The 27,850-nt window shown below is 43.4% G+C and overlaps 1 protein-coding gene across 1 annotated transcript; it reads right to left on the bottom strand.

The window, feature by feature from the left end:
- Positions 1 to 672: 672 nt before the first annotated feature.
- On the bottom strand, positions 673 to 26,962 carry SEC14L5 (SEC14 like lipid binding 5). Its single transcript, XM_066640746.1, has 15 exons — positions 26,900 to 26,962; positions 18,457 to 18,606; positions 18,196 to 18,327; positions 15,106 to 15,234; positions 13,545 to 13,761; positions 11,564 to 11,676; positions 10,943 to 11,132; positions 8,853 to 8,941; positions 8,196 to 8,266; positions 6,478 to 6,649; positions 5,524 to 5,658; positions 4,495 to 4,632; positions 3,137 to 3,382; positions 1,931 to 2,109; positions 673 to 778 (listed from the first exon to the last, which is right to left on the bottom strand). Exons 1-15 carry the CDS (start codon positions 26,960 to 26,962, stop codon positions 673 to 675), a joined length of 2,130 nt encoding a protein of 709 aa, XP_066496843.1.
- Between the last annotated feature and the right edge of the window lie 888 nt (positions 26,963 to 27,850).

The following is a 27,850-nucleotide window of genomic DNA, read 5'->3' as shown; positions in this document are numbered from 1 at the left end:
CAGTGCATACTCCTTTCCAAAGGAAGCTGTTTCAGTGCACTGCAGGAAAACTTGTGTGTGGGGCGGGGGGGGTGCATCTCTCAAGAATGCCAAAGCATGTTAACTAGCACTAGCCAGGCATCCATCCTCTGAAATAGGTTTCATACTTGAAAAAACCTGGAAGTGTTCCACACCCACCCACCGAATCTATGTACATAGTAGGTGTGCATCTAATTTCTGTTACTGAGACACCTTGTGCAACAGATGGCTCTGTTGATGCCCCAAGAAACTAGGCTAATTTTTTGCTACACATAAAGACAGCTCTACAGGTCCTAACAGGTAAGGCGACATAAGGTAGCTCTACAGTGGCATAGAGAGATGCTAACAAGAAAGAGCCCTTGAATCAGGAATTATGTAAAAGACATGCAAAAGTGATATGCATTCTAATGCACAGATTTGCTCATACACCACCCCGGAAAGTCCATCTTCACAACTTAAAAGCCGTGTCTATTCCTGAAGGATTTCAAGCAGCTCTCCAGAAACAGCATTCTGTCCAAATTGTCGCCCCCTGTGGTCATCCAGATGGCCAGTCAGCCATGTGGTTCTTCGGTTCAGTCCACAGGGCAGACCTGAGGAAGGTATCTCTAGGCCCAGCAGCTCACTGTTCAGCATCCAGCACACCCCTAGATGAGGTTATCTAGAAATCAGAGAGCTGCTCTGCGATTGGTTGGAAGTTGTCGTAGCTCCACTGAGCTGTGAAAAGCCACTGTTGCAAGATTCCAGGCTTGACATGGAACCCCTGGAATGGAAGGACAACATGCATTACACTGTGCCCTTAATATCGATGTGCACTTAAATACAGTCAGTTTGTTTTTTACTCCAGTGCGGTCATCTGCTTGTTCTTTTCTAGTGTAGGACTGGCCAAGGTGTCCTAAGAATTGTTCAGAAACCTTACTAACTCCAATAAAAGTTCACTAGCAAGAACTATTCAGAAGGTAGAATTAGCTATGGCAATCTAGAGTTACAATGATCAACAAGCCCTCAAACTCAATTACTATCCAGACAAATCAGTCATAACTAGGGGTGGGTGAAAACGGTTTTTTAAATTATTATTTTTCAGATTTCAGTGTTTTCAAAAGTTAGAAGTGCAGAAAGCGGTGTTATGTGTTTTTATTTCGTTATCACCGAAAAACCCACCACAATGTTTTTGAGGATATTGAAAGAGGGAGCATTTTACATACACATTTAAGGACAGGATTTTATTAGGGCTTCCTTGCTTCGACTCTGAAGCCAGAAGTAGGTGTTTGGCTATGCAAAGGATTCACAATTCTGATTTTTTCCTCAATAATGAGATTAAGAAGCCTGAGTTTGCCAAAAATTTACTTCCATCCTGAAAAAAACTGTTCTAAGGGTCAGTTTTGATATATCCTGTGGAAAAGTGGTAACGTGAACAGAGCAACATTGCCATTTTCTATCTTTGCACACGCTCAGATACGTTTAAGCTAGACTAGAGTGTCAGATCAAGTGATTGTTTTGATTCCTTCAAGATCTTCACCTTCAGGATAACCTCAAAAGGATTTGGAACCTATACCGATTTGCCTGATAAGACCTTCAGTGTCTTGAGCCAGATGGCATACATTAACAATGAAAGTAAAAACTGAAGGTCATAGCTAATACTTCTAATTGTCCTGGAGACTGAGCTGATATGAAAATGTTTCAAGGAAGAAAAAGACTGATCTCTGGACTGATGTGGCAGCCAGATGAGCTGCCCATAAGAGTGTTGAAACCCTATTAGTGCCATAAAAGAAGAAAAAATTACAGACAACATTAAACTGGATTTAGAAAAGAGAAGTCTGTGATGGGGACTCTGGGCGATGGCTCTCCAGAATCACACCAAGCACAGCTTCCATAAAGCAAGCCATGCAGTCAGTTGTCCCATCAGCCCTCTTACCTGAACTCTTTGGATGCAAGCACCTCATAGTAATACATGATCTTGCACTTGTGGTTAGAGACTTGGAGAGTGGCCAAGACATCGTCAACCCGAGACAGGCTTGTCCCAGCAGAGGGAGTTGGGCTGTGCATTTTCCACTGCAGGATATAAAAGCCAGGCCAGCGAGTCACATGGGAGCCCTGAAAAGTGAGAGATGGTGAGAAACAAAGGTAAGGAGATAAGGGCATTTGTTGTTCTGCATTTTTAAAAGCCATCTTTATATTTGGTATCTCAAAACAAAAAGCCAAACATGCTGTAAAAAAGGTCAAAAGTGCTGTGAAAGTGACGTACATATCAGCCTCATAGAAGACAGAATACTTTTGTTGGTGGAAAAAGGTGAAATCATTAAACATTTTCAGTTACCTGGTCCTTTCCAGCAAATGTTCTGTCTTTTTCACACTTTGGAAACTCTACATTTCCAAGCTGTTTCCCAGCTAATCCTGGGGTTCCTCCTTCACTTATGTGCTCCTCCACAACAAAATCAGTCACAGCACCCAAACTTTCCTGATGGACAGCTTATCTGCCACAACCATGTTCAGCCAACATTGTACAGCCACGGAAGAGTACTTGATATGCACTCTTACTTCAGATGGAGCAATTGATCTGTGTCCTAAACTTGTTCTAGAACCCACTACAATGTGCTAGGTTTCCTTGGCAGGTGTGCAGTGGTGCCTTGACAAACAGGTTGATGTGGAAAGGGTTTTCTGAAAGTAGAAAGCTTGGAAACCACTTCTCCAGGCCCATGCTGAGAATGCTGTTTTCAGTTATGTGCCACAGAGTTTTACCTAGCAAAGGTTTACTTGGCCTTTACATGGAAAACCTGGGTTCAAATCTATATGCCACCATTAACTCTGATTCTAAATCACTGACTCAGCAGCCCATCTATAAAATGGAAACAGGAACAACCAGCAGTTGTGAGACTGAAATACACTATGGGTGGCAAATCACCTTGAATGCTGAAAGTATTACATAAACAACCACCACCCACAGCTGAGCACCACAGGCTGCATCTAGAACCTCCAGTGCAATTGGTCAAGTATGCGTCCTTGCAACTGATGTGAGGAGCTCTAAGTCGATGTGAAAATCTCACAGTTTTAACCTTGGAAACAGCTTGCTTTTCCCCTATCAGTTAAACCAGAAGTTCTCAGGAGTAGAAGCACGACTGACCTGGATGCTCTCGCCTTCCCGGCAAACCAGTGGGGACTCCACACGGCTGTAGTCCACCCCTAGGACCCAACTCTTGCCAATCAGCTGCACATTATCCCCACCTGTCAAAGCATTTGGCATTGGGGCCTCCTTGCGGCTTGTCTCAGGTGCTCGCTTGGAATGGAAAAGGCTGAACACCACATCCCCCTTGAGGATGTCGAAGTCCCAGGTGATCACTGATTCACCTTCCAAGATCTCCACAACTATCTAAACAACAAACAAAAGTCAGAATTCAATTATCATCTTGCTCAACATAATGCTGGCCTTATCCAACAAAGAAATTAAATCATGCAGTAACTTCTGGCTCCAAGCAACCATCTTCAATTCCATTTGAAGGTTTGCACCTAAGCACAATACTTCGCCACAAGCTTCTCAAACCAGCCGTGCACCCAGGAGCCTGCCTGATAAGTCCCAATACAAGTACAGCATATTCAGTAGGTGTTGGGGCTCATGTCAAGGCTGCTAAGACAATACATTAGCCTGTGCCCCTTCTACCAACACCAGATTGGGGGGCTTCAGGTTAAGGCTGGGGAGCTACACAAGACCTGGCCACCTTAAGGTCAGAGGAAGATCACAAGCAAACAATAGCCAAAAGGCTTTCCCCAGCCCCACTGAAACAGGCACGCCTGGGATACCCTACTCAGCCTTTGGAGTGCCACACTACAGGAGGCATCATGACAGGCAACGACATAAGCGGTGCTCAGAGCATAGTTACCCTCCACATGCAATCTCATCTGATCTCAGAAGCTAAGCAGGGTCAGGCCTGGTTAGTACTTGGATGGGAGACCGCCTGGGAATACTGGGGGCTGTAGGCTTATACCATAGTCTTTCGAGACTGAAGGTTGCCAACCAGAGCATAGTTACCATCCCCTGTTACTCTAGCCTTCATAACCATAGAAGTGCACTTGTACCCCTTAGCTACTATCAAAGTTATCCTCTCCAATATCCAGAGGATAGAGGACCAATTGACTCATGCAATCTCAAGCAAATTTGAGAATAATCCAAGGCCACAAAACACTTTCCTTTCATAGGATCCTCACGTCTTTCAGAAGCACAAAACAGCTATGAGTTCCATTAATTTTTTTACCCCTTCAAGAATGAGGTATTTGTGACATGTGAAGGGACATTACACGAGGAACCTGAAAATGTTTCCTGACCCCCAAACAGTTTTCCTTTCCTTTCATGCACCTCCAAAATCCCACCTAAATCATCCAGGCCTGGTCCAGCCAAGCACAGAGCATTCACCACAAGCTCAGGCCTCAGACCCCGTAGGCTGTCCGCAACTCCTACTAACTCTTCTATTGATCAGCAGACCCTACCTCATGGGGAGCACCTTTGTAGATATTTGCAGAGTGATAGATGGTTTCGGTCCAGAGGCGGATAGAATCAGATATCTCAGGCTCTTCATCTGTTTGATACAATGATTTGGGGACTAGACCACCTTCAGGCACGTTACACTGTTGGGATGGGGGTGGGGGGAGAAAGATTGAGCATGTCGTGCAAAAGAGCATGTCGTGCAAAACATGATTCTCAGCATTTTAAAGATTTCTACTCCATTTTTTTTTACTGATTTGCAGTAACAACCAGCATGATATGCCTTGCTATTCCACATAGCAATGCAGCTGGCCTCTGTTTTCTACCACTTAGCAAAAAGACATAGGACAGAGACAATTCTCCTCCTCACCCCTCCCACCAGCATTTTCCAATAAGAAGTAGCTATGGCAGAAGGGACCCAGCATACACATGCACCCCTTGAAAATTCACCATTCAAATCAGTACATCCTCGACTCAGCTGTTAAAACCAAGAGGAAGTTTGCTGCCCAATTAAAAAACCCTCCTCCTTACTAAGAGAACTGTACACAGGAAGCCAACAAGAAGTGGTCAGCCCAGCAGCCCAGAGGAGCGAAGCAGGAAAAGGGACAGTGTTGCCAGGGAGTACGTGAGCTGCGGCTATGCACTTTAATGCAAGGACAAAAAAAACATTGCCCCAGAGAGCTGCCCCAGGGAGCTGTAGCACCTGGAGGACAGAAAAAGCAAGCGAGCAGAGTGAGAAGCAGCAGGAAGGCACAAGTAGAGCATGACTGTCCTCTTGCAACAGTGTACAGTAAGTTGCACTGTAAAGCACCAATGCACAGCACATTTGTGTTCAGGTACTGCAGCTTCTCACAAAAACTGAGACGGGGTCCTGATGTTTTTACAGAGTTTACCAAAATGAAGTCACAACGGAACTGGAACGTGGCACATTAACATGACTAAACTTTGACTAAGGAAGTATTGACTTCAGAGATAAGAGACAGAACCTCTGTCTCAGCGCTGTGCTGCACATTTCAGTCATTCTCCAGACTTACCACACATTCTCCTCCAAGGAAGTCTGGAATCACATCTTTGTCTAGATAGTCCACAAGCCCTCCAGGACCCTGGTAGTTGTTGCCACTGTAAATGAGGAACTTCTGCCTGGTGTTCTCATTGATAAAGGGACTAACCTGAAACAGACAGCAAAAGCTGTTCTTATTTAAAATGCATCACTTGCCCTGTCATGGGCTCACAGCATGTCATGATCTCAAAATCTCATTAAAAATAGGATTAAGTTAAATCAAACTTAGGATAGTTAAAAATAGTTAGACTGAGATGCATTCCAAATGTCAGATCTATCCACTGCCTTAACTGTAACCCCAACAGTCAACCTAAAGACATCTTGGTGCTTTCAAGATGTTCAGTCACAGACTTGGATGTGTTTCTCAGGGAAGGAAGCTTTGCAATGGTGAGGCAGCCCTGGAGAAAGGATTTCTGCACACATTCTTAATATCTAACCCTACAGCATCGATGTTCTTGTTGAATTGACATTCCTAATTGATCACACAACAACGAGGCACAGGAGAGGTGGAAATCTTTAATGCATGTTGCACCTAAACCATTTAGAACTTTGTCAAGGCCTCCTCTATACCTGAATGAAATGGAAAGAAAAGAGCGCCAAAATCTCACTGGTTCATTTCTTGCATTTTGAGCCCAAAACCTCTCCCAATCAATATATAGTATTATCGTTTGTGATTCCCATCACAATTCTCACTGTGTTGATGTTTTACAGTTATTAGCATTGCACTATCCATCAAAAGTAAAATTCTGCATTAAACAAAGAAGTTACAACAGCCAGGATGTCCCTCCTAAGTTTGCAATTTTCACTTCCACATGCCTCCCAACAACACTCCCTTATAAGGCTATAGTAAAGAACAGGTGAGATTTCCCGTCACCAATTATTTCATGCACTGAAGCAGATCTTATTGCCTGATTGATATTCCACTCACCAGAGTCCAGAGAACAGGGAACACTCTGGGTGCTCGCACAATCAGAAGCCTTCCCAGTGTTTCCGGGTAGTTGTCCTCAACAACCTCAATAATCCTGAGAAGAGCTTTTACTCCAGGCCTCCAGAGGTGACGCATGTTCAGCCCTTCAAGATCAACTAGGCAGGTCCAAGATCTGAAAGACAGCAAATCTGTGAAGTCGTCCTTTTTCATAGGAGCAAAAAATAAATAAATAAATAAAGCAACAGGGAACCTTTCTACAGAAATCTGGCTGTTTCAACAAAACAGTCATATTCCAAAGTAAAGTGACCAAATGCTAATTTCTCAGGAAATGGTGAAAGAAGAAAGTTTCTTCTAGTTTCTTCCCATCTAGTAATGGGACACATACTTAAACGGTCAGTTTTGTAATTCTCAACAACTATGCCATTACAATACAGGCTGAGCCGACTTATCTGCGGATTTTCCATCTGCAAACCTACATGGAACCAGACTTGGCCCAACCTGAGCCCTCTGAAGGTGTGCAGAGCACAGTTCCAGTCGCCTCAGGAGGGCTTTCTGAAGCCTGCAGAGGCCATGTGCATCCGCTATGGATGCTGTGGGATTTACAGTGCCTCTTAGAGGTAAAAACACAACTTCTGGTTTTTTTGTCAAAACTAGAAGGGACTTTTTATGCCTTTAAAAAGCACTCCGAGGGTTGGGGCATAAAAAAGTCACTTCCATTTTTTTTGTCGGAACCAGAGGAACCTTCCTACATCTAGGAGGTATTCTGAAGCCCACAGAGGCTGCGGGCAGATACGTGCGGCCCTCCAGAGAAAGTCATCCAGAAGCAACCAGAAAGCTCTCCGGAAAGCACAGGTCTGGTTGCCTTTGGAAGTTTAAGGGGCCAAAAATAGTGGGTTTGTTTCATGATTTTCAGTGTCCATGGGGGGTGGGGTTTGAGAATGGATCCCTGTGGATACCGAGGCCCCACCTGTATCATCAATTCTGAGACATTAATTCAGTCCTGGTCCAGTCAGCCAAGAATTAGAATCAATCGTGTCCAACTTCAAGAGAAACAGAACAACATAATTAGGGACAGATACTCTGGCCTTACTCCATATAGAAAGGGGCTGTGTATTGGTACTGCACAACTTGCTGGTCCTCTCTGGTCACAGGCATTTTAGGGTGATGCTCCAAACAGCATTAAAATCCTTCATACTAAAAATGGCTCTCTTCCGATGTCACAATTAGACTCAGAAGTGACATGTCCAAAGTAGAAGAGCAGAATCACCAAAAAAAACTGTCCTTGTCCTAGGACATGGGTCTCCAAACCCCAGCCCGGGGGCCAGATGCGGCCTGTGGCAAGCCTCTATTTGGCCCGTGGCCAGCCTCTTGTCCCCTGAAAGCCCCTGACCCACTTGGCCAAACACGACTGGAACTGTACTGTGGTTGTGTCTGAAGGGTGTTCTAAGGGCCAGAGAATTTGAAGGAATGAGCCCATTCATTCATTTATTCACTCATCTAAGTTCCATCTCTAATTTATTTATATAAATTTTATATTTAAATTCTTTTTTCGGCCCCCAACACTGTGCTAGATATTTGATGCAGCCCTCGGGCCAAAAAGTTTGGAGACCCCTGCCCTAGGACAAGGCATCACAAGATTTTGAAACACACCTTCCCTTACTACCCAGGTTCATGTAGCCCATTCAGAAAAACAGAAGCATAGCTCAGTGCATACTTACGTGATGGGACGGCCAAACAGACTGGTGTTTTCCTCACACCTCTTTTGTCCTTCCTCATTAATTGACAGCACCTGAAAGAAGAAGAAGGACAGATTGCAATTAATTTAAAAAGTTCTAACAAATAAGTCATGGCAAATTCTCACTAAATACAGAGAATTGCACTTCTTTCTAGAGTGGTCCTGGGTGCTGAACAAAATAATCAGGGCAGTGGCTGATCCACATACAATTCAATGTAAAGTTTGCATATTATGTTGAATTACCAAGCATGTATATAAAACTACATACTTGGAAAGAAATAATTAGTGGGTGCAGAGGAACCCAAAATGCAGTGTGTGGACTGTGTGGGCTACAGACATAGCCACAATTTTGCAAAGAGTAACTGTCTTACAGAAATAGGTTTCCTTGTTTAAAATTAGGTTTCCAGTGCTACTTCCACACTTTGAAGTCCCCACCATTCCTGCAAATCCCAATCAGCAACAGCTGGGCAACCCACTAACAAGATTCCAAAGATCCACTGCTTGGCCATCAGTGTACTCAGAAGAGGCTCATGCCTGCAGCTTCTTAGGACCAGGACTGGATTAATGAGGCTGATGCCTGCAGCTTCTTAGAGATTTCGGCCATTAAAATTACACAGGTAAAATAAAAGACATGTCTTACATGACGAAGGAGTGATTCCTCGCCCAGGGCCTTCACAAGACCTTTGGTATCCATCTGGCCAAGGCGAAGTATGTAGAGGGGTCTTCCATCTTTAAATACAAAGAATCAACAAAGTAGCTCAAGGAAAGAGGTTTTTGTGCTGCAGAAGAAAAGTTTCTACTGGAGACACAGAAATGAACTAAAAAAGAAACTGTGCCAGTCTGATTTCAGCTGCCTGCCTATGGAGGTAAAATGCCTGAAAGATCAACTCTTCTTGTCACTGGCTACTGACACAGTACTAAACACAATCCCTTGCTCAGTCCAAAGTCATAACCTACACCTAGGAGAAACAGAAAGGCCTACAAAAGATTAATCTGTAACCTCTACTTTGTACAGGAGAGTGTCATGGGTTAGAGCCTAAGGGCCCAATTCTAACCAGCACCGGTGCTGAGCTCCGGTGCTTAGCTCCAGCGCCAGGTGTCACAAATATGCCATAAGGCACATCCATGACACCTGAGGAGGAGAGGACACTGGTGCTGGACCAGTGCCCTGGGCCTCAGTGCTGAGACAAGATGCTGAGGGAGCACCTGGGGATAAGTTGCACAGCTGGGAGGTGGTGTGGGTTTTTTGGGGTGGAGGGAGGGCAGAAACTGACCTGGAGGGCTGCTTCGCTGAATCCTATCCTCTGTGTCTGAAAAGAGGTTCCCCAGTCTGTGCTGGCAAAAAGCCGATGGAGACTCAAGTCGTCCCACGGCAGGGCCTCAGAGGAAGAGGATGAACAGGGGAAGGGGAGGAGACATCCAGCAGCCTCCAAAGGGCCGCAGGATACAGCTGTCAACATTTTGGCACCACTACACCCAGCAGTCCCACTAGGGATAGGATTGGGCTGCCCTTCTCTCACATACTTACTATTCAGCAATAGAATATATCATCAGCCACTGAAAAGCTTTGCTTTTGATGGAAGAAGCGAGTTCTTTTTTGGGGTCTTTTATACTGAGAAAGAGCAAGCATGAGTATGAAATATAGGATGATCCCAAAGAAAAAACACTAAAAAAAATGCTTTCCATGTGATACTTATATTTGCATCTTCTCTCTCCTGAATACATTTTGTTTTTATGATTACAGTCCTCTTTCACCCATGTCAATCTCTCTCTCTCTCTCTCATGTGTGACAGTCACAAGGAACATTCACAGCACCACGACTATGGGCAATCAGAGACAGTGTGACAGGGACAAGGCCTGATGCTGCCTCGTCCACAGCTGTTGCCTCTGCTGCAGCATGCTAAAAAAAACCACCCTTTTCTCCATTGTGTGGTTTTTACAAAGCAGGAAGTGCGGGACTTCCAGCTGCGTTTAAAAGAACCTGGCAAACAAAGAAGCTCTGCTTCATTCACATGGCCCTTTTAAATTAAACTGCAAATCCTGCCATTCCATCTTTGCAAAAACTGTGCAACACAGTATTCAAGTAAGTACGAAGACAACCAAAGTGGCTTGTGTCCACAGTCAGCTGGAGGGAGGCAGCAGCAGGCTTAAGGTGGAGGACATTTCGTATTCACAGCCCCCCTCACCACCTGCCATTGACATAAGCCTCATCAGGTGGCTTGGCGAGACGTGTGAGCAACAGAGCAAATTCAATCTATTTGAGACTTACAGTAGGGTTGGAGGTGGTTTTTATTTGGCTTAATTAGGAAAATCTCAAAAGGAAGACAGTTGCTCAAGAATAGCTGTCTACCCCATTAGAGACAGCTATTCCAATTTCTCTTTGGAAAACAGTTAGGGCACCTCAGGTGGCTTCCAACACTAGTTCTCCCAACTCATTCATGTCAGAAAGTGGACAAAGAATGGGCTAACATGCCCATTTCTGCACTACAACAGGTAAAAATATGAGATGCACACCTGCTGCAAGTTTTTGAGTTACATTCCCAGGTCACCAGATCACATTCTAGTTGCTTGACTACAAGTCCTTTCAGAAACCAAGTAGGGACATGTAACAAGAGAAGCAGCCCTCAGAGGTGTCAAGAGCCTTAGGCAATGCTGTGACAAATGGGTAACCAACTGAACATTACAGGTCACCCCAAGATACAGCCCAGAGACATACAGCAAGCTTTCTACCTTTGTCCTGGTAATGCCACCCGCCAGTATAGTACTCTTCCAGAAGAGATGGTGGTCTCCACGTTTGCAGGATATAGTCCACCTGATATTGCTTGCGCCAGGTCAGTGACTGGCAAAGCATCTCCCGAGCTTTGTCAATGTTAAAGTCCCGAGCCCTCAAAAAACGGAGGATATGTTCATCTTTAGGAATCTGAAGAAAGAGACAAAAGGCAGTGCACCTATTTTTGCTCATTACATTATCAAAGCCACTGGCCCATAAATATGTTTTGAGATGTCTGCTAAAAAATTAAAAGATAGCAGCTATAAGGAACACGTCAAATGTGACAGAATTCTTGTGCCCATGTACTGATAGTAATTTAGCACATGATTAAATTCAGGCATAATCAATTAGCTTCTCTTTGTTGCCTAGTGATCTCAAGCCTGCTAAATGTAAACATGTGCGGACAATTTAATCTCATTTCAGAAATGGGTAAAGCAGAGGAAAGGTGAGCCACATAGCTATGCAGTAGAAGCTGATATGATAGCCTGAGTAACACGAAACAATTAAGACCACAGGATTGCAAAAGTCTACTTAATCCTTTTCTTTCACCTAATAGAGAGACTTTTCCCGCAGGGGCTTACCTTGCCTTTATGTGTTTCTTGCAGCCACTGGCGAAGTCTAATCAGGCAACTTTCCTGCATAGGAGTCAACTGCCCAAGGTACCTTTCTATGTAATCTGCATCCAGTTTGTCAGCTGGGGAGTAGCAAGAAAACAACCCCAGAGGGCAGCAAGTCAACCAAATAATCAAGATATTTCTGCTAGCTATTAGCTTCAATAGTGACTGCAAAACAGTTTAAGCTTTACTCAGAAAAGGGAATCTATAAGGCTTTACTCCTAGAATGGCAACAAGCTAATTCCGCATACAACTTTAACAATAGCTCAAAAGGTATTTGAGGCAGGCGGGGAAAGACCAGCGCAGTCCTAATCCAGACCACACTGGGGAAGGCTGTGGCTCAGCGGTAGAGCACCTGCTTTGCATGGTTCAACTTCTAGCATCTCCAGGCAGGGCTGGGAAAGACCAGTCTGAAACCCTGGAGTCAGTCAGTGCTGACAATACCAAGACACATAGATCAGTGAACTAAGTAAAAGGCACTTTTCTATGAATCAGCAGAGTGTTGCCCCTACAGTAACTTTCTTTCCCTATCCCTAGAAGAGCCAATTGTTTGCCATGTTTGGGAGGCCTTAACCCTCTTCCTCCTCCATCAATGTTACCTATTTGTTTTGTGAGCCCTGAAGGGGCATGGTCCCAGATATACAATTAAATTGCTGTTCGCCTCCCAGATAGGGTGGGAAATATAGATTTTTTTTTGGGGGGGGGGGGATATAAATTTTTATTTTAAAAGTTTCATACTACAATAAAGTAGTAGGGTGGGGATCTGAAGGTGCATGATGCATCACCCTCATTGATGCTGAGGAGATGCATGTCTGCTCAGTGTCTGAATGGGGCCCGCTTAGAAACACTGTGTACACTACCTTGGGTTCAGCTGAAGAAAGTGGGAAAATAAAAGTAAACAAATATAAATTGAAGCATCTAAGCCAGTGAATTTAGACCCACTGCTGGGTCATGAACTGAGTTTTGGTGGGTTGCCAAAGGGTGATGATAAGATCAGATAAGTAATTGCCTCAAGCCCTGAGGCTATTAAAAAATCATATACCATAGCTGTCAATTACCCTGCAAAGAGCTCAGTTCCTGCAGTTTGCAAACATGTGTAAATATAGAGAGAGATGTTTGAGGGTCTTTTTTCTGGTTACTGTTACTAATAAATATATAAAAAATATTTTCTTCTTCTTTCAAAGTCTGGTAAGCCTAGGTGGGTCCTGATAGTCATTTTAAAAAGTGGGTCCTGGTATTAAAAAGTTTGGGAACCACTGATCTAAGCAAACTGGAACGGGATCAGCAATCCCTTTGCTGCAAAGCATCAATTAACCCCTCCCCCTTTAATTTCTGCCTTCATCACAAAGCAATTCTGGACACTGTTTCTACAGCAGAAAATACTATTCCATCAATTATTATGATAATCAGTCAAAAAAAGGTGGATACTTTTTGCTATATGGCCACCCTGCCACTATGCCTCTGGAACATGCATAGAAAGTGTTACACAGACAGCATTTCGGGCAGAGAAGCAGATGTGCACCTGCAGGCAAGTGGAGCTAGTAAAGGGAACTCTGCACCAGGAGGGTAGTGTCATGGGACTGTGGCTATGCAGGAGGCATATGGAAACAAAGAGGAACAAACAGGAGGGAGGGGAGGGAGGAAGGGAAGGAATTTTCTCGGTCGGCTCCACATGAGGCAGCAAAAACAATTTTTTTGCTCCCAAACACAATAGTTTACAGTACACTCGAACAGGGATGAAATGCCTAAGGATACCCAGCTGCCAGGCTGCAGGAGTCCTACAGTCAAAATTAGGCTTCCACAAATGATCCAGAACAGATATTTGAAAGACAAATTGTAAATGAGAGGCCAGGCATGAGGTGGTTGTGGGGGGAACTGTGGCATCTGTTCAAGGTTCAAACTGACAAATGCTGAAAGAATCCTAGCTGGCTGGCTCACACACACCCACCATCAGGAGTCGAGGCCTCCACAGAAGGGCAGGTGTTTCCACTCTGCTCTTGGCCACCTGCATGCGGGTGGAATTCTGTATTCACAGTATCACTACCACATCCTGAAGGAGTCCTTTTATCCACCTTTCCACCAACTGCTGGAGGAGTCCACCGGGGAATAAAAGTGATACGCTGGGCAATCAGCTCCTTCAGGTAATGCTCAATCACTTCTTTGCCCTGGAATGAAATGATTTATTACCTTATAATCTGCCTTCTCAGATCACGCAGGAAAGACGTGACCCTACATTAGCAAAGGCTTTGCACACGTATGCAACACAGTGTCTAGTGAAGAGTTTTCAGTATGGACCTGGGCTCAAATCTTGCATTATTATTTTGTTTGTTTTCAAGATTTATACCTTGCCTTTCGATCTAAATGGTCCCCAAAGAAGGTTACGATTATCCAATTCAAGACAGGTTTATGATGGTGAGACAGGTATGAAAGAGGGGCAGGGAAAATATGACACTGAAGCCTCTTCCTAGGTTCCTGCTGCACAGCTACTATCGTTGTAGGATATGGGAGCTGTGGCAAGACCTGGGGAAATGGAAGCAGGCTGTCCAAGCAGTACCAGATTTTACCTGGGGAGTCCGACCTCATATACACACACCTGCACTAAGAGTGGTGTAGGTGCTGTACATATTTCTTTTAATAAAAATCAATCTGTTAAGTCTGCATCATTAGGCAAAGATAAATGGAAGAATGCAGAATTGGCTCCTCTTTTGGAAAGCCTACACAAAGACACACACAGCAGCTTTGCAATCTTCAAATTATGTTTGGTTTTGTGGGCAATGGGGTCTTTTGAAGAAACAGACTAAACCAGGAGGAGAAAGCTTCTTTAATAAAAAGAGTGCTGGTTTAATAGTTCAATTTCCATATACTCTTGCTCACTATAAGGAAATTTTGTGTTGGTGTTTGACCCATATTGGAGAGCTGAAAGGATGCCAATTCAATTATACTTATTCCTAGTTCTGTGATACCATCCATAGAGAAGGGACATGACATTTTATCCTAGCCTCTGAGCAAGAGCTCAGAACGATGAAAATACTGCCCATCAGCACAACAACCTAACCACACCTATCACTGGTTCAAGGTGACCCACCAAGCTTGAAGCCAAGCAGAGATTTGAACCAGGATCTCCTTTCCCACTACATCACATTGGCTTTCAATGGTAGATCCATGACTGTAACTTCTAAAATGCTCCACAGTTTGACAACAAGGTTACAGCTCCTAGGAGGACATGATGGTGTGCACAATGACTCCTGGGAGCTTCCAACCTTTCCAACTCGATCACTCGCATGTACAGTAATTTTTTAACCAAAATAAATCAACACGGGGCATCTGCAACCTTGTCTCTGAAGTCATCACCAATTGTTTATTTCTTCAGACTAAGGGCACAATCCTAACCAGGTCTACCCAGAAATAAGTTCTAATTTGTTCAATGGGACTTAGGAAAGTGTGGTTAGGATTGCAGCCTAAGACAGGAAAGCTGCAAACCACAAAGAGATGGGACAATCATTTCTCACCCGCTTGATGTTGGCTGTATATTGCTTCATTGCAATTTTCTCCACTGTGTTTTCAAAGCCAAAGAATGATTTGATGTCAAGAGACGCAGATTGTTCAAAGCACGTCCAGTCTTCATTCTCAGGGTGAACCTAACACCAGACATAGATATGGCAGTTAGAATTAGACTAGTTGATTGCAGAAAGGCTGTTTATGCTAAGAAGCCAGGTCTCTGATGCATTTTTGTGCACAAATTCTGTGTGTTCTCCTTCCAAGGCTGAATGTTTCTCTGGGTTTAAACCGCAAACAGGAAGAAAGCACCTTCCAGCTGAATCAAGGAATTGGGAGAAAAAAAATATAACAGTCCATTTACCCCTGAAAGTTGACAACTTGGCTTTTGTGGACATCTATCCCTCAGCATTCCTACCTGAGGAAGGTGGAGCTGACCCAGCACTTAAACAGCTTTGCCTCAGAGCACAAACTTTCCCTTGCACTACAGGAGGTTAGTGTGCGGGGGACTACAGGAGGTTAGTGTGTGGGGGACAGTTCCTGAACCAATCGTTGGCAATTCAGGTGTTCATTCACTGGAGTAAAAAATCTAGAGCAGACAAGGACAGCAGACACCTAAACAAGTGAAAGAATCTGTATCTAAACAGACAGGGAGAAGAAAATATGAAATTCAAGCCAAGCTGAGAAGAAACTCAGCAAGCCCAGACAGAATCCCTATTAACTGGCAAGAGGCACTTTTTAAGTGGGTGCTCTTCTTTTATTTAGCAGGGGGAGAGTAACTGGCCCTCCTCACCCCATCTTATCTTATCTAGTGGTTATCTAGTCTAGATAAGATAACCTTATCTAGTCTAGTCTAGACTAGATCTTATCTAGTCTAGATAAGATCTAGTCTTATCTAGTGGTTGTCTGCTGGTGTTCTTTTGCATCTTTTTTAGATTGTGAGCCCTTTTGGGGCAGGGAACCATTAGTTGTTTGTTTGATTTTCTCTGTCAACCGCTTGGTGAACTTTCCGTTGAAAAGCGGTATATAAATACTGTCGTCATCGAACGTCCACACACTTCCCTGCTAACAGCAGCAGGAGCGTCAAACTGGCATTAATTCCTGCTGCATTCCACGTAACTGCTCTTCTCTCAGAACAGGCAGAACTGGAAGCAATAAAGAACAGATCAAGAACCCACTGCAATGATGATGCCTAGTTGCTGGGCCTCCTGGAAACAGGCTGGAACAAGATGTAATGGAGGAAGACTCGTCTCAAGCAAAGGAGGGAAAGAACAATTTCAAATGTAAAAGCAGGCTATGGTGGTGGTGAAACCTCTTCTCTTAACTAAGATCAGCAAATAAGCCTGGCTTGTAGAAGAACCAGTGCAGAAGGAGAGGGAAGTGAGGGGTAGAAGAAGGATTGAGCACCTCCTCCCATCTGCTACTTTTCCACTTGAAGTCACCCACCCAGCTTTGCAGCTGTTTGACAGTGATCTATATTTGAAGACACAGGTCGGCCATTTTTTCATCTAGTTTCATCTTTAGTTAGCACCTGAGCCAGAGCAAAGGGATAGTTGATTAGAAGTGCTGCAGTATTTTAAAGTAACCACACCCAACCACCTCAGATACAGGACATGTGTCTTGGAACATATGAAACCCAAGAAGCCTGGGGGGTATCGTCACCAGGGTAAACAAATGCAGCAATACTTGCTTCTTGGCTTTCACAAAGATACTGTCCTGAATTGTTGCCAATGAAGCAGGTAAGTAACACAATCTGGGCTTTTGTTTACTGAACACAAAAGAGTATTTAATTACTCCCAGTGATAGACCAAGCTACTTCTAATGCTGCAGCCGACATAAGAGGCAAACCTCTGCTTCACTAAGGACAGGCCAAGATGGCAGATGGTGCACAATCATCATAATAGGCTCCAGATCCATAGTGACAGTGGCAGGGAAAGAAAAAAAAAAAAACACAAGCCGGGGGACCTAGGAACTGACTTCACCTAGCCTAGTGAACTTCACCTAGTCTAGCCTGGTTTTGGCTGCTCCAATGAGAAAAAAGCATTCTAGGGAATTCAGCAAGGTTAAACGGAACAGAGTGTGGGCCAGAACTATTCTGTATTAAATATGGCTCCCACTAGCTTACAGAGCCTAAGAATATGATCTCCTGAGATATCTTGTCTGTCTGCTGTGAAGATTCTGCAGGTCGACGAAGACCAGATCACACAGAACGTTTACACTCCAACATGAGACCGACATACAACCAACCCAAACAAAAAAACTACAAACTCAGGAAATTTTATAACTGTTTCAAGCAACTACCTGTGACCACATAACATTTCAGGTTCAATACAGTGCAGGCAGTCTGGATCAGGTATCTTCAACTAAGAGGTTGGGACCCCAAAGTGTGTCACTATCAGACATCAGGTGAGACATGGAAGTACTACTGCCTGCCACTTTATTTTGAGGCTCAGGCCTGCACAGTTTGAACAGTAGCCAGGGACAAAAGTCCTACATGACATGAATCCCACATTGGCTCTGGAGAGGGTATTTTGGCCTCACCCTATCCCCTACTCATCCAGCTGTTCTCCAGCTATTGTAGTACTCTATCTTGCTTTGGCTTCCTCCCTCTCACTTGCCAATCGAGTGCACCCTGTTGCAATGCCATTCTCTGCCTTCTCCCTTCTGCAGTGTCATTCTCATCCTCTCCTTCCAATTGGTCTGGGAGTAAACAAGGGGCAGGACAGCATGCTGATTGGCCCCCAGGTGGCACAAGGAGAGAGAAGAGCAAACACGGTAACGTGGGTATTCACTTAGGGTTTGGGGTGAGCTGTAACTTCAAGTTAAGGCTGGTCTAGAACTTAGTAAGAGAGCCAAGAAAGAGCAGAGTCTCAATTTCCCTTGTTTTTATAAATTCCAATTAATCTTGCAATCCCCTTCCCTCCAGAAATTGAACATGAGCAGGCACAAATCCAAACCATCTCAAACCTCCAAGTGACATCCATTAACAGACTACTGCACAACCTTGAGAAAAACCTGGCTGGCAATAATAAAAGGTCTCTATATGAGTGACCAAGATGCAAGGCTGAGCCAGGGATGAGAAATTTGGTAGAGTGAAGACTTACTGAGTAGTTACATGTCTCCAGGACAGTGACACGATTAGCAAAGGTCTCATTACTAGCTTCAATAACAAGGGTTCGCTCCTTCCAGTTCACTGTGTTCTTCTGGATAAAAAACACATATTCTACTCCAGCAATCTGAAGGAAGAAAAGCAAGGATAGCATGTTAAATCACAGAAGCAAGGAATAACCTATAGCTCCTTTCAAGCAGGGCCAAAGGAGCCCTTTTAAGGGGTCCGTACATCCCTGAGCAATTTCAGCTCCCACCTTCTTTAGCAACCGAGGTGCATCCACGTTCAATTTACAGCTTCGTTCAATGATATGAATGGCTCCATCATCGCTCTTAGATTCACGAAGGACCTCACTACCCAAGAAAACTGGGATCTCTGGACAAGTGGGAAAGCGCTTTTCGTAAGCCTGAGATACAGAGAGTCAATGTTATAAGAACCAGTATGTTTTTTGTGCTTTAAGTAACCATTTCTGTTACAGTAAAATACCACCTAGTTAAGAACTGAAATTAAGGCTACATACCTAAACACACTTAGAAGGAAGTTCTGTTAAACTCAGTGGAGCTTACTGTCAAGAAAACATGCTCCATGTTGGGTTACAAATCTTATTTGGGTCAGGAAAGGAACACAGAGAGCTTAGAAGAATTGCATGCAAAACCAATAACCAAGCAAGTGACCCAACAGATTTTGTTTTATCAAACTCATGCATCTTATTCAGTCTCTGGATAGCACACCTAGGCACACCTTTGTATATCACAAACAAGGCTTTGTGCTCGGAAGCACAAATAGGATCAATCTTCAGGCAAAAGTAATACTGCCTATAAATCACATTGCTCCCCTGTTGGGGGAGGAGAGCACAATTTCAGTATCTGAAAGATGGATCTGCTACTGCCCACGTACAGGAATGCATTCTGGGACAAGACATACCAATATTCCTAAAATACGCAGATTGGTTAGTACACGTTCTACTCTTCCTAGTCATATATCCTAATGGAATAGTGGCTATTTTAGGCCATGGAGGTAAATTAATATCTAGATAAGACAGATACAATCATGTACACTCTAGTCAAGCTTCCAATATTGGTGACTGTTGTGTTGTGTTCTATCGTGAATTTTAAAGACTAAACACTATCACAGCCAATCTATTTATCAATTCTTGAAAATAAATATCTATATTAAGTATAGGTATTGAGTTTACTCTGTTCCGTTATGGATTTTATTGATTTATTTATATTTTTCATATGCTGCATTATGACTTATTTTACACATGTTTATGGACTACTTGTGAGTTGCCCTGGTGGTCTCTGTGGACCTGGTGGACAGAAGGGTGGAATAAAAGTTTGTTAAAATAAAAAACAAAGCAAGATGAACTCCATCAAGGTTAGTAGCCAAAATTAGAGAGATCCTGTGTTTTAAAACAGCTACAGCATCGTCTGCTTTAAACATTACTGTATACACGTGGAGAGATGGGAGAGAATAGTGAATGAAAATGCCCTTGACATTAAAAAAAAAAATTCTGATGTTTTCCCCATTTGATCACAGCCAATATTCCAGCAAATGACCTTGAGAAACACATTATACAACATGTGTTGGTCAGAAGTATCAGCATCCAGTCTCCAAAGGCACAAGAATACCCAAGTGTTAAGCAGCAAACAGTTAAAAAACCCTCACAGACCAGGCCTGTACAACTTTACTCCAGTACACCCTGGAAAATTCAGGTCTTGTACAGCTTGATGGAACAGCTACCCAAATTAGGATATCAAAATTTCATAATAGCCTCTCAGTTCAGGAAAGGAAACTCAAGAGGATTACACAGGGAATGTAGCAACCCAGAAGATTTCTTAGGAAAGCAACCATTTGGCTGGTCTCCGTCCAAGTCATTGTTTTAAGGAAAGATGAACTTTTAAATATCCTACTCACATATGACCAAGTGCTATCAGAAGACAATGAGTGTGTGATCCAACACCCCACCTCCAAATGGCTCTCTGAATCCAATGTTTATTTAATTCCTATCCTGCCTTTCTGCTCCAAGAAGGAAGGTTCTATAAATCTTATTTACCATATACATACTGTGGCAAATACAAAACTATTATTGTGTTTAGGAAAAGTGTGTTGCTATGTGGCAAAAGCTGACCAACAGTAATGTTACCTGTGGCAAAACTCCTACAGTGAAGGTCTCCAGAGATCACAGCAAAAAGCTGCTATTTTGGGCAGTCTCCAGAAAACATAATAAAAAATGTTTTAAAAAGCATACAGTATACATACAGCATACAGCATACAAATTTCAGGCTAATTTGAGACTCTGGCAAGTACAATGGCATATACCAACAAACTGCATTACGTTAGATTTGAATATGCCCTTGGACATCTATAACCAGCACATTAAACAATCAAGATACATTTTGCGCTTTACAGCACAGAAGCCGATTTCAAACCAGGCAGGCAAGGAACAGCTGACATGACATTTAACATGACTTGCCTCTAACATGACATCTCTGCTAAGGATTAAATTACATTTAATGATGCAGAAGTTACTATGACCCCTCAAGGTCTCAAACAGGCATGCTGCAATGTTCCTCTATAGAGCAAACAAACAAGAGATGTACCTGCTTGTGTTATTCAGGATTGGGCAGATAATGCTCTAATGATACAATTGGGTATGAAAAGTTTCATAGATGCCCCTGAGAAGACAGCTGGGATAATACTGCATTATAAGCTGTTGCAGCTGACAGGAGAAAAATTACTCCTGACAGGCTATCTATGACTAGCTATGAACACATGTATAAAAAGGATGCACCCACAGAATCAAGAGGTGGGGGAGAAGACTTTTATCAGTACAGTGGTGCCTCGCATAATGAAATTAATCCGTTCCGCGAGTCCTTTCGTTATGCGAGTTTTTCGTTTTGCGAAGCGCGTTTTCCCATAGGAATGCACTGAAATTTAATTAATGCGTTCCTATGGGCAAGAAAAGTCAGAACAAAGTCAAATTTGGTTTACAAAGTGTTTATTAAGTGCTCTTTAAAGGCATACATACTGTACAGAGGATTTCAAAAAGGGGGGATGCTGAGTGGGGAGCTTGAAAGCTGTAATCCTGTGCACACTTTCCTGGGAGTAAGCACAATGGGACTTACTTCTGAGGAGACACGCACAGGATTGTGCTCTAAGCTGGGGAGGACACAGCAGTTGCATTCAATTGCTTGCTTTTGCCGTGATCATGGGGGGAAACGTGAAGGAAATGGGGCAGTGAGAGGGTGAATGAGCGATGGGGGGGATGCTGAGTGGGGAGTTTGAAGGCTGTAATCCTGTGCACACTTTCCTGGGAGCAAGCACAATGGGACTTACTTCTGAGGAGACACGCACAGGATTGTGCTCTAAGCTGGGGAGGACACAGCAGTTGCATTCAATTGCTTGCTTTTGCCGTGATCATGGGGGGAAACGTGAAGGAAATGGGGCAGTGAGAGGGTGAATGAGCGATGGGGGGGATGCTGAGTGGGGAGTTTGAAGGCTGTAATCCTGTGCACACTTTCCTGGGAGCAAGCACAATGGGACTTACTTCTGAGGAGACACGCACAGGATTGTGCTCTAAGCTGGGGAGGACACAGCAGTTGCATTCAATTGCTTGCTTTTGCCGTGATCATGGGGGGAAACATGAAGGAAATGGGGCAGTGAGAGGGTGAATGAGCGATGGGGGGATGCTGAGTGGGGAATTTGAAGGCTGTAATCCTGTGCACACTTTCCTGGGAGCAAGCTGACATGAAGATCCTCCCCTTACTAGGGTGGACGGGATCATAAAGTGACATGAAGATCCGCCCCTTACTAGGGTGGACGGAATCATAAAGGGACATGAAGATCCGCCCCCTTAAGACAAACCAGGACAATAAAAAAAAATTCGTTATGCAAAGCATAAGTCATAAAAATTTGTTATGCGAGTTACCAAACTTCACACACCGCTTTCGTTCTGCGGGTTTTTCGCTGCGCGGGACATTCATTATGCGAGGCACCACTGTACAGTCATAGTTTACTATTAGTGGCTGAAATATTAGTATAGGTTGAGGCTACTTATACATAGATTTTATATCTGCGAATTTGGCCCAGCCTGAAGCCTCTGGATGCCGAAAACCAGAAGTGCACTTCTAGGACCTTCAGATGCCATTCTGATGCCCATAAAGGCCATGCGCGGCCTCTACGGGCCTCAGAAGAGCCTCTAGAGCAGTGGTTCCCAATTATTTTTCACTTGTGTACTCCTTGGCAGCCCATTTTCGTAAATTGTACCCTTCATATTAGCAAATTGTTTGTATTTAACAAAGTTTTTATTTCAAATGTGTGTTTTCAACTACTGATTAATATCTGATAATACCCAAACTGATGACCAGAAACTAGCAGTTGTGGGGGTTTTCGCTAGCTGCCTTCCTTCCTGCCTTATCGGCCCTGCAAGGCTTGCCTTTTCCCACTATTATTCAGTTCCCTAAAGAGCCTGGCAAGTACCTCTAGGGGTACATGTACCCCAGGTTGGGAACCACTGCCCTAGAGGCAACAGGAGCCTGAGGTGAGCTCTGAAAACCATGGATTTTGCTATCCAAGGTTTTCGGTATCTGGGAATGAAACCCCTGCAGACAAACAGGCTCTACCTGTAGCCATAATCTCTGGTATCAGAAAACATGGTAGATATTATGGACAAATCTAGCTATTTTAGAAATGTGATAACTGGTTCTAAAACAATTAAAAATGTTGCTCAAGCCTTCAAACCATAGATTAACACACTGTAGGATCAAGTCCTAACGTTTCACTTTCAACTGTGGAAAGCATCTTCAGAGGGTTACAAAGAATTCTGTATCTTCTGCTCGATGCTTTTAATGAAGCAGATTCGAACCAGCTTTGCACACCTCTAGGCAATTATTATTCACTGGTTCTCTCTTAAAATGTCAGGGTGTAGGCACATGAATAGAATTAACATCACTACAGAATGACCACACAAGTTCTTCTTCCATTTTTCTGCTCAACCCACACTGTTGTTACTTTACAACAAGCCAAGCAACTTCACGCCCATGGAATTTCCAAGAGCAAAGAAAATGAATCCTGCAGATGTCACAAAAGTCAGTCCTTTTCTTCCTAGCAATAGACACTGTCATCAACTCTGCATACTCTGACATTGGCTCTGAGAAGACATACATACATATTTATATACTGCTTTTCTGCTTTATTAAATGCACTCAAGGCTGTTTACGTTGGCAGGCTTATCTAAACCACTATTTTTCAATGGGTTTTTTTTACAATATCTTCTGTAGAAAGACACACAGAACCCTCAGTCATCATAAGTTGCCTTCACAATGTGAGTCTCTCTCTCTCTCTTCTCTTTACACACACACACACACACACACACACTACTACAGAGTAGCTGTAAACTATTCTCTTTTGGGTTTACTGTATATCTGTCTCATTCTGAAAAAAAGCCAGATGAAGAGAACAAGGTACAGGGGACATTTCAAGGGTAGCAAACTAGGCAAATCTTCTTGGTAGGGGCAGCCAGAGCAAAGTAAGTTTAGCCAAAGAGAATAGCTGGCTTGCAATGCTCTATATGAGTCAATCTGTGACTGACAGGACAACAGATTCTTTACGTCAGAGAGACTGCAGTAAGATTAATGGCAAGTGAATGTCTACTACTAACTTTGATCAATGGGGCTCTCTCTCTCTCTCTCTCTCTCTTTGTCTTTCTTTCTCTCTGTGGTAAGCGTGTTTGGAATTTCAAACTTCTTGGAATTTCAGACCACTGAATCCAGAATATGGATTCAAAACTGAGAGATGGGTCAGCACTTTATAGTTACCTGCTTTGCAGCTCCCCAAAAGGCCACTGCTAGGATCGACTCCTTGTAACTAGAGATCCAAGTGCTCCATTTCACACGTCTGAAAGACTTTCAGCGTCCAAGCAGCCTCCTATACAACCGTGCGTTAATGTACCAAATTCCAAAACAGACAACAAGCGCATGTATAACTGCTCTCAGGTTCCTTACAGCTGCCTTGTTCAAGCGCAGACTTAGCCTGAACCTGCTTTGCACAAGACCATATTATCATAGCACATGGTAAGTGAGTGAAGACTGCAGGCCGAAGCACAAAGTTCCTATGAATATTACACGAGCAGCACTGCTGCTTCAGGGTCAATCCCTTCAATTTATTCAGAGAAAAGCTTCGAAGCCAACATCAGTGCAGCCATCAGGCCATACAAAATGTTTTAACGGAAGGTAGGAATTAATTTGGGGCTGTGCAAATTACTATGTCAGCACCCAGATGGAACTGTCATGTGCAATCCAGGGACCCTTATATCAACATTTTGCTCACAGTGTCAGTAAGCTGGGAAGTTTCCACTTCTGTACCAGCCCAAATATAAAGTACTTTGTTTTTCTTTTTCAATCCCAACAGCAGAATAATGAGGGCAGAGTTAAAGGTACAGAAACTGGACACATCTTAGAACTACTTACAGGTATTCACAACTACGGAATATAAGGCAAGGTGTTCATCCCACCGTAAGACTATCTAGCATAAGAAACTCCACCATGGAGATCTTGTCGCATTCCAACAATGTCAAGAACAGATTGCTTCCTCTGCATTTAGCTGGTAAACAAAGTCACTGCAAAGCAGACTAAGTCAAGGCATGGTCAGCATGGCTGTTCACTTTCCTGATTATTCAATGAGGATACATATGGTCACTATCAGCTAGGACACACCCTTAATTCTTCCGCTCGTAAATGTAACGAGACAGAAATTTTAAGGGCTTGTTGCTGTAAGAAATATACAGCAACAGACACCTAAAATGTTCCTCTCATTACATTTCTGTGAGGAAGAATACAGGAAAGGCTTATCCTGAAGTCTTTCTCCTGGTCCTTTTTTGGGCTCCCCTTAGGACTGCTTCCTAATTAACTTTGTTCATAGAAATTCATTTGCAAGTCTCTCTTGTAACAGAAAGCATGAAGCGAGATGCAGCTACATCCAGATTCACAATGTTAAGTGAATCTGGGAGCAGTTTAACATATCTGCATCTAACTAGTGCATAGGCATCAATTTATGTGTACCCCATAAGGTACAGCTGTAAGTAACATCAAACTATACTATAAATGAACCCCTAAGTGTACACTAAGGGCCAAATCCTATTCAATTTTCCAGTGCAGGTGCTGCTGTGCCAATGGTACATGTGCTGCATCCTGTAGTAGGGGGGTAATCACAGAGGCCTCCTCCAGATAAGGGAATATTTGTTCCCTTTCTTTGGGGCTTCTATGCTGTTCCCAAAACCAGGGGGGTGGAAGCATGAGCCCTATAGTTGTCTGGCTGCTTAGGGGGCGAGAAGCAACGCCATTTTCTGCCCCAACAAGGACGGCAGTCAGGGGAGCATGGCCAAGAATCGCCCTGCAGCCAGGCTCCTATGCTGTTCCCAAAACCAGGGGGAAGCACGAGCCCTACAGTTGTCCGGCTGCTTAAGGGGCGAGAAGCAACCCCATTTTCTGCCCAACAAGGACGGCAGTCAGGGGAGCTCAGGCAGGACGGCTGCAGTCCTTTTCCTCACAACTTGTTTAAAAGTAAAGAAGGGGTCAAAGCCCCAGAAAAAAATAGTTTTGAAGGTCAGGTAAGCTGACCAAGAAAAAACCCAGCCTACAGTGCCTAGAGGCAAGGTCGGTCTGGGGAATTGAGGGAGCCCTCCCATCAGGAAGACTTTGTAACCTGACCTGACCTGCCTGCCTGAGAGGGAGGACTTTCCCAGATGTCAAGGACTGACCCTGCCATGGAGATTCCACCGGAGAACATCTGATGCAATAACAGCTGTCCCTATTAGCCAAAATGATAGAAACTGGTCTTGTATGCCTGCCAGTCTCTTTCACTGTATTCAGAAAATGTGAAAAGAGCTGACTTTATACACAAAAGTCTCCAGTGCCAAAACCCATAAGGCACAGTTCACATGAGATGCAGGCATGCATGTCTCCTCTCCCAGATGCACTGAACATGGCACAAAAGACAGATATCATGAGCAGAGTAGAATTAGCCATGGTTGGCTTTACAAGAGATTTCTACAAGTCTTTTCACCCACCTCATTCTACAATAAGATCTATAGACACAATATGAAGCACATTTCCTAAAATGAGTATTTAGAAAGAGCAGAATGACAAGGGGAGTGAATCTTTTTTCCCAGGCAACACAAAAACATCGCTCCAGGCCTGGGGGTTAATGGAAGGGGGGCAATACTACAGTACTTATTCTACTTAAGTAGAGGGAATTTTTATGCAAGCTGCTCTGAGAGATATTTAAAATTTTCATTGGTAATTGGCAGAATACTTTTCTACTGGAGCGAAAATCAGGTACAGAGGGAGCAGTTCAAGTACAGAAGGTCAACATTTTGACAGCTTTACTACATGCTTAAATAAGACAAAAGATGAAAACCAGAACCTTTCCCCCATTCCTCTGACATTTGCCACAGATCAATTCAGCACTGATGTTAGAAGCAGATTTTTGGTGAAAAATACGGCACATAATCAAAAGGAGCCCAATGACAGGTTGATATAGAAGATTCAACCACAACTGCAGAAATAAATCTTTAAGGAGCTGAAATATGACACATGCTACATTAAAAAAAAATAATCAAATGCTAAACACTATACAAACTTCTGAAGGATGGTTTGTGCAGCCTGACCTACAAAGGAGAGACAGAAATCGGCACTTACCGCCATGACAAGCTCGAAAGGGTATTTGTAGACTCTAACAGGGGACTGATATTTTTGCACCATTTTTACTTCACACCTGTAAGGAAAGAACAGCAACCCATTAAAAAGTCCACCCTGAACATCACATAGAAAGTTCAAACACACCTCATTCAGTTTTGCAAAGGAACTGGTGTACTTTCAGCATGGAGGTTGCAGCCAGGAGGTTCAACAAAGATGGTTCAGTTTTCTAACAAAGTTGCCCAAGGAAAAGAAGCCACATGCTGGTCAGTTCTCACAGCCCAAATGCTGTAATTCCTTTCTTTTTATTTTGTGTTGATGTCATATCACCACCCTGAAATTAATGCTTTGGATTTTAAAAGCCGCCTAAATCAACTGCATTCAAAAGTTACATCCCACTGTGCTAAACTCTTTTGATTTTCAAAACCAGAAAGAAAAAGAAATCCAAACAGAAGATGGTAGGCTTTATAAAATGTTCCAGGAATAGTTTAGAAAATTATACCATTCTGACAAGTAACTCAACATCAACCTGCTACCTTGCAATGAACACAAAAGCCTGAGGAACTTAACAATGTCAATCTCTGCAGTTCATTTACCCAAATCACTGGAATTCCTCCCTCTGCCCCCATCAACAGCTTTTAACACGCACCCCAGTAACAAGAATTCTGCAAGATAATGAACCCATTCTTACAAAAAGCTCATTGTGTGCTTTCTGCAAACCCTGTTGGATATGCTGCCTCTGCTATTACAATACTAAATTCCCATGAATGCCAGAAATCTCACAGGCGAAGACTCTAAACTTAGCTTTTCTTACTCATATTCCAGTGCTGGAGGCACAAATCTCTGCATCCAAGCAGCGAGATCACCCCAAGGGACAAAGTGTTGGGAGTAAAAAATTGGAGAAGAAATGGTGAAGGTACTCAAGTGCAATATACCTTCAGGAAACTTTCCATC

Source organism: Tiliqua scincoides, chromosome 13 (assembly GCF_035046505.1).
Source record: "Tiliqua scincoides isolate rTilSci1 chromosome 13, rTilSci1.hap2, whole genome shotgun sequence".
Lineage (NCBI taxonomy): Eukaryota > Metazoa > Chordata > Lepidosauria > Squamata > Scincidae > Tiliqua > Tiliqua scincoides.
This window is presented reverse-complemented; position numbering and strand designations above follow the sequence as displayed.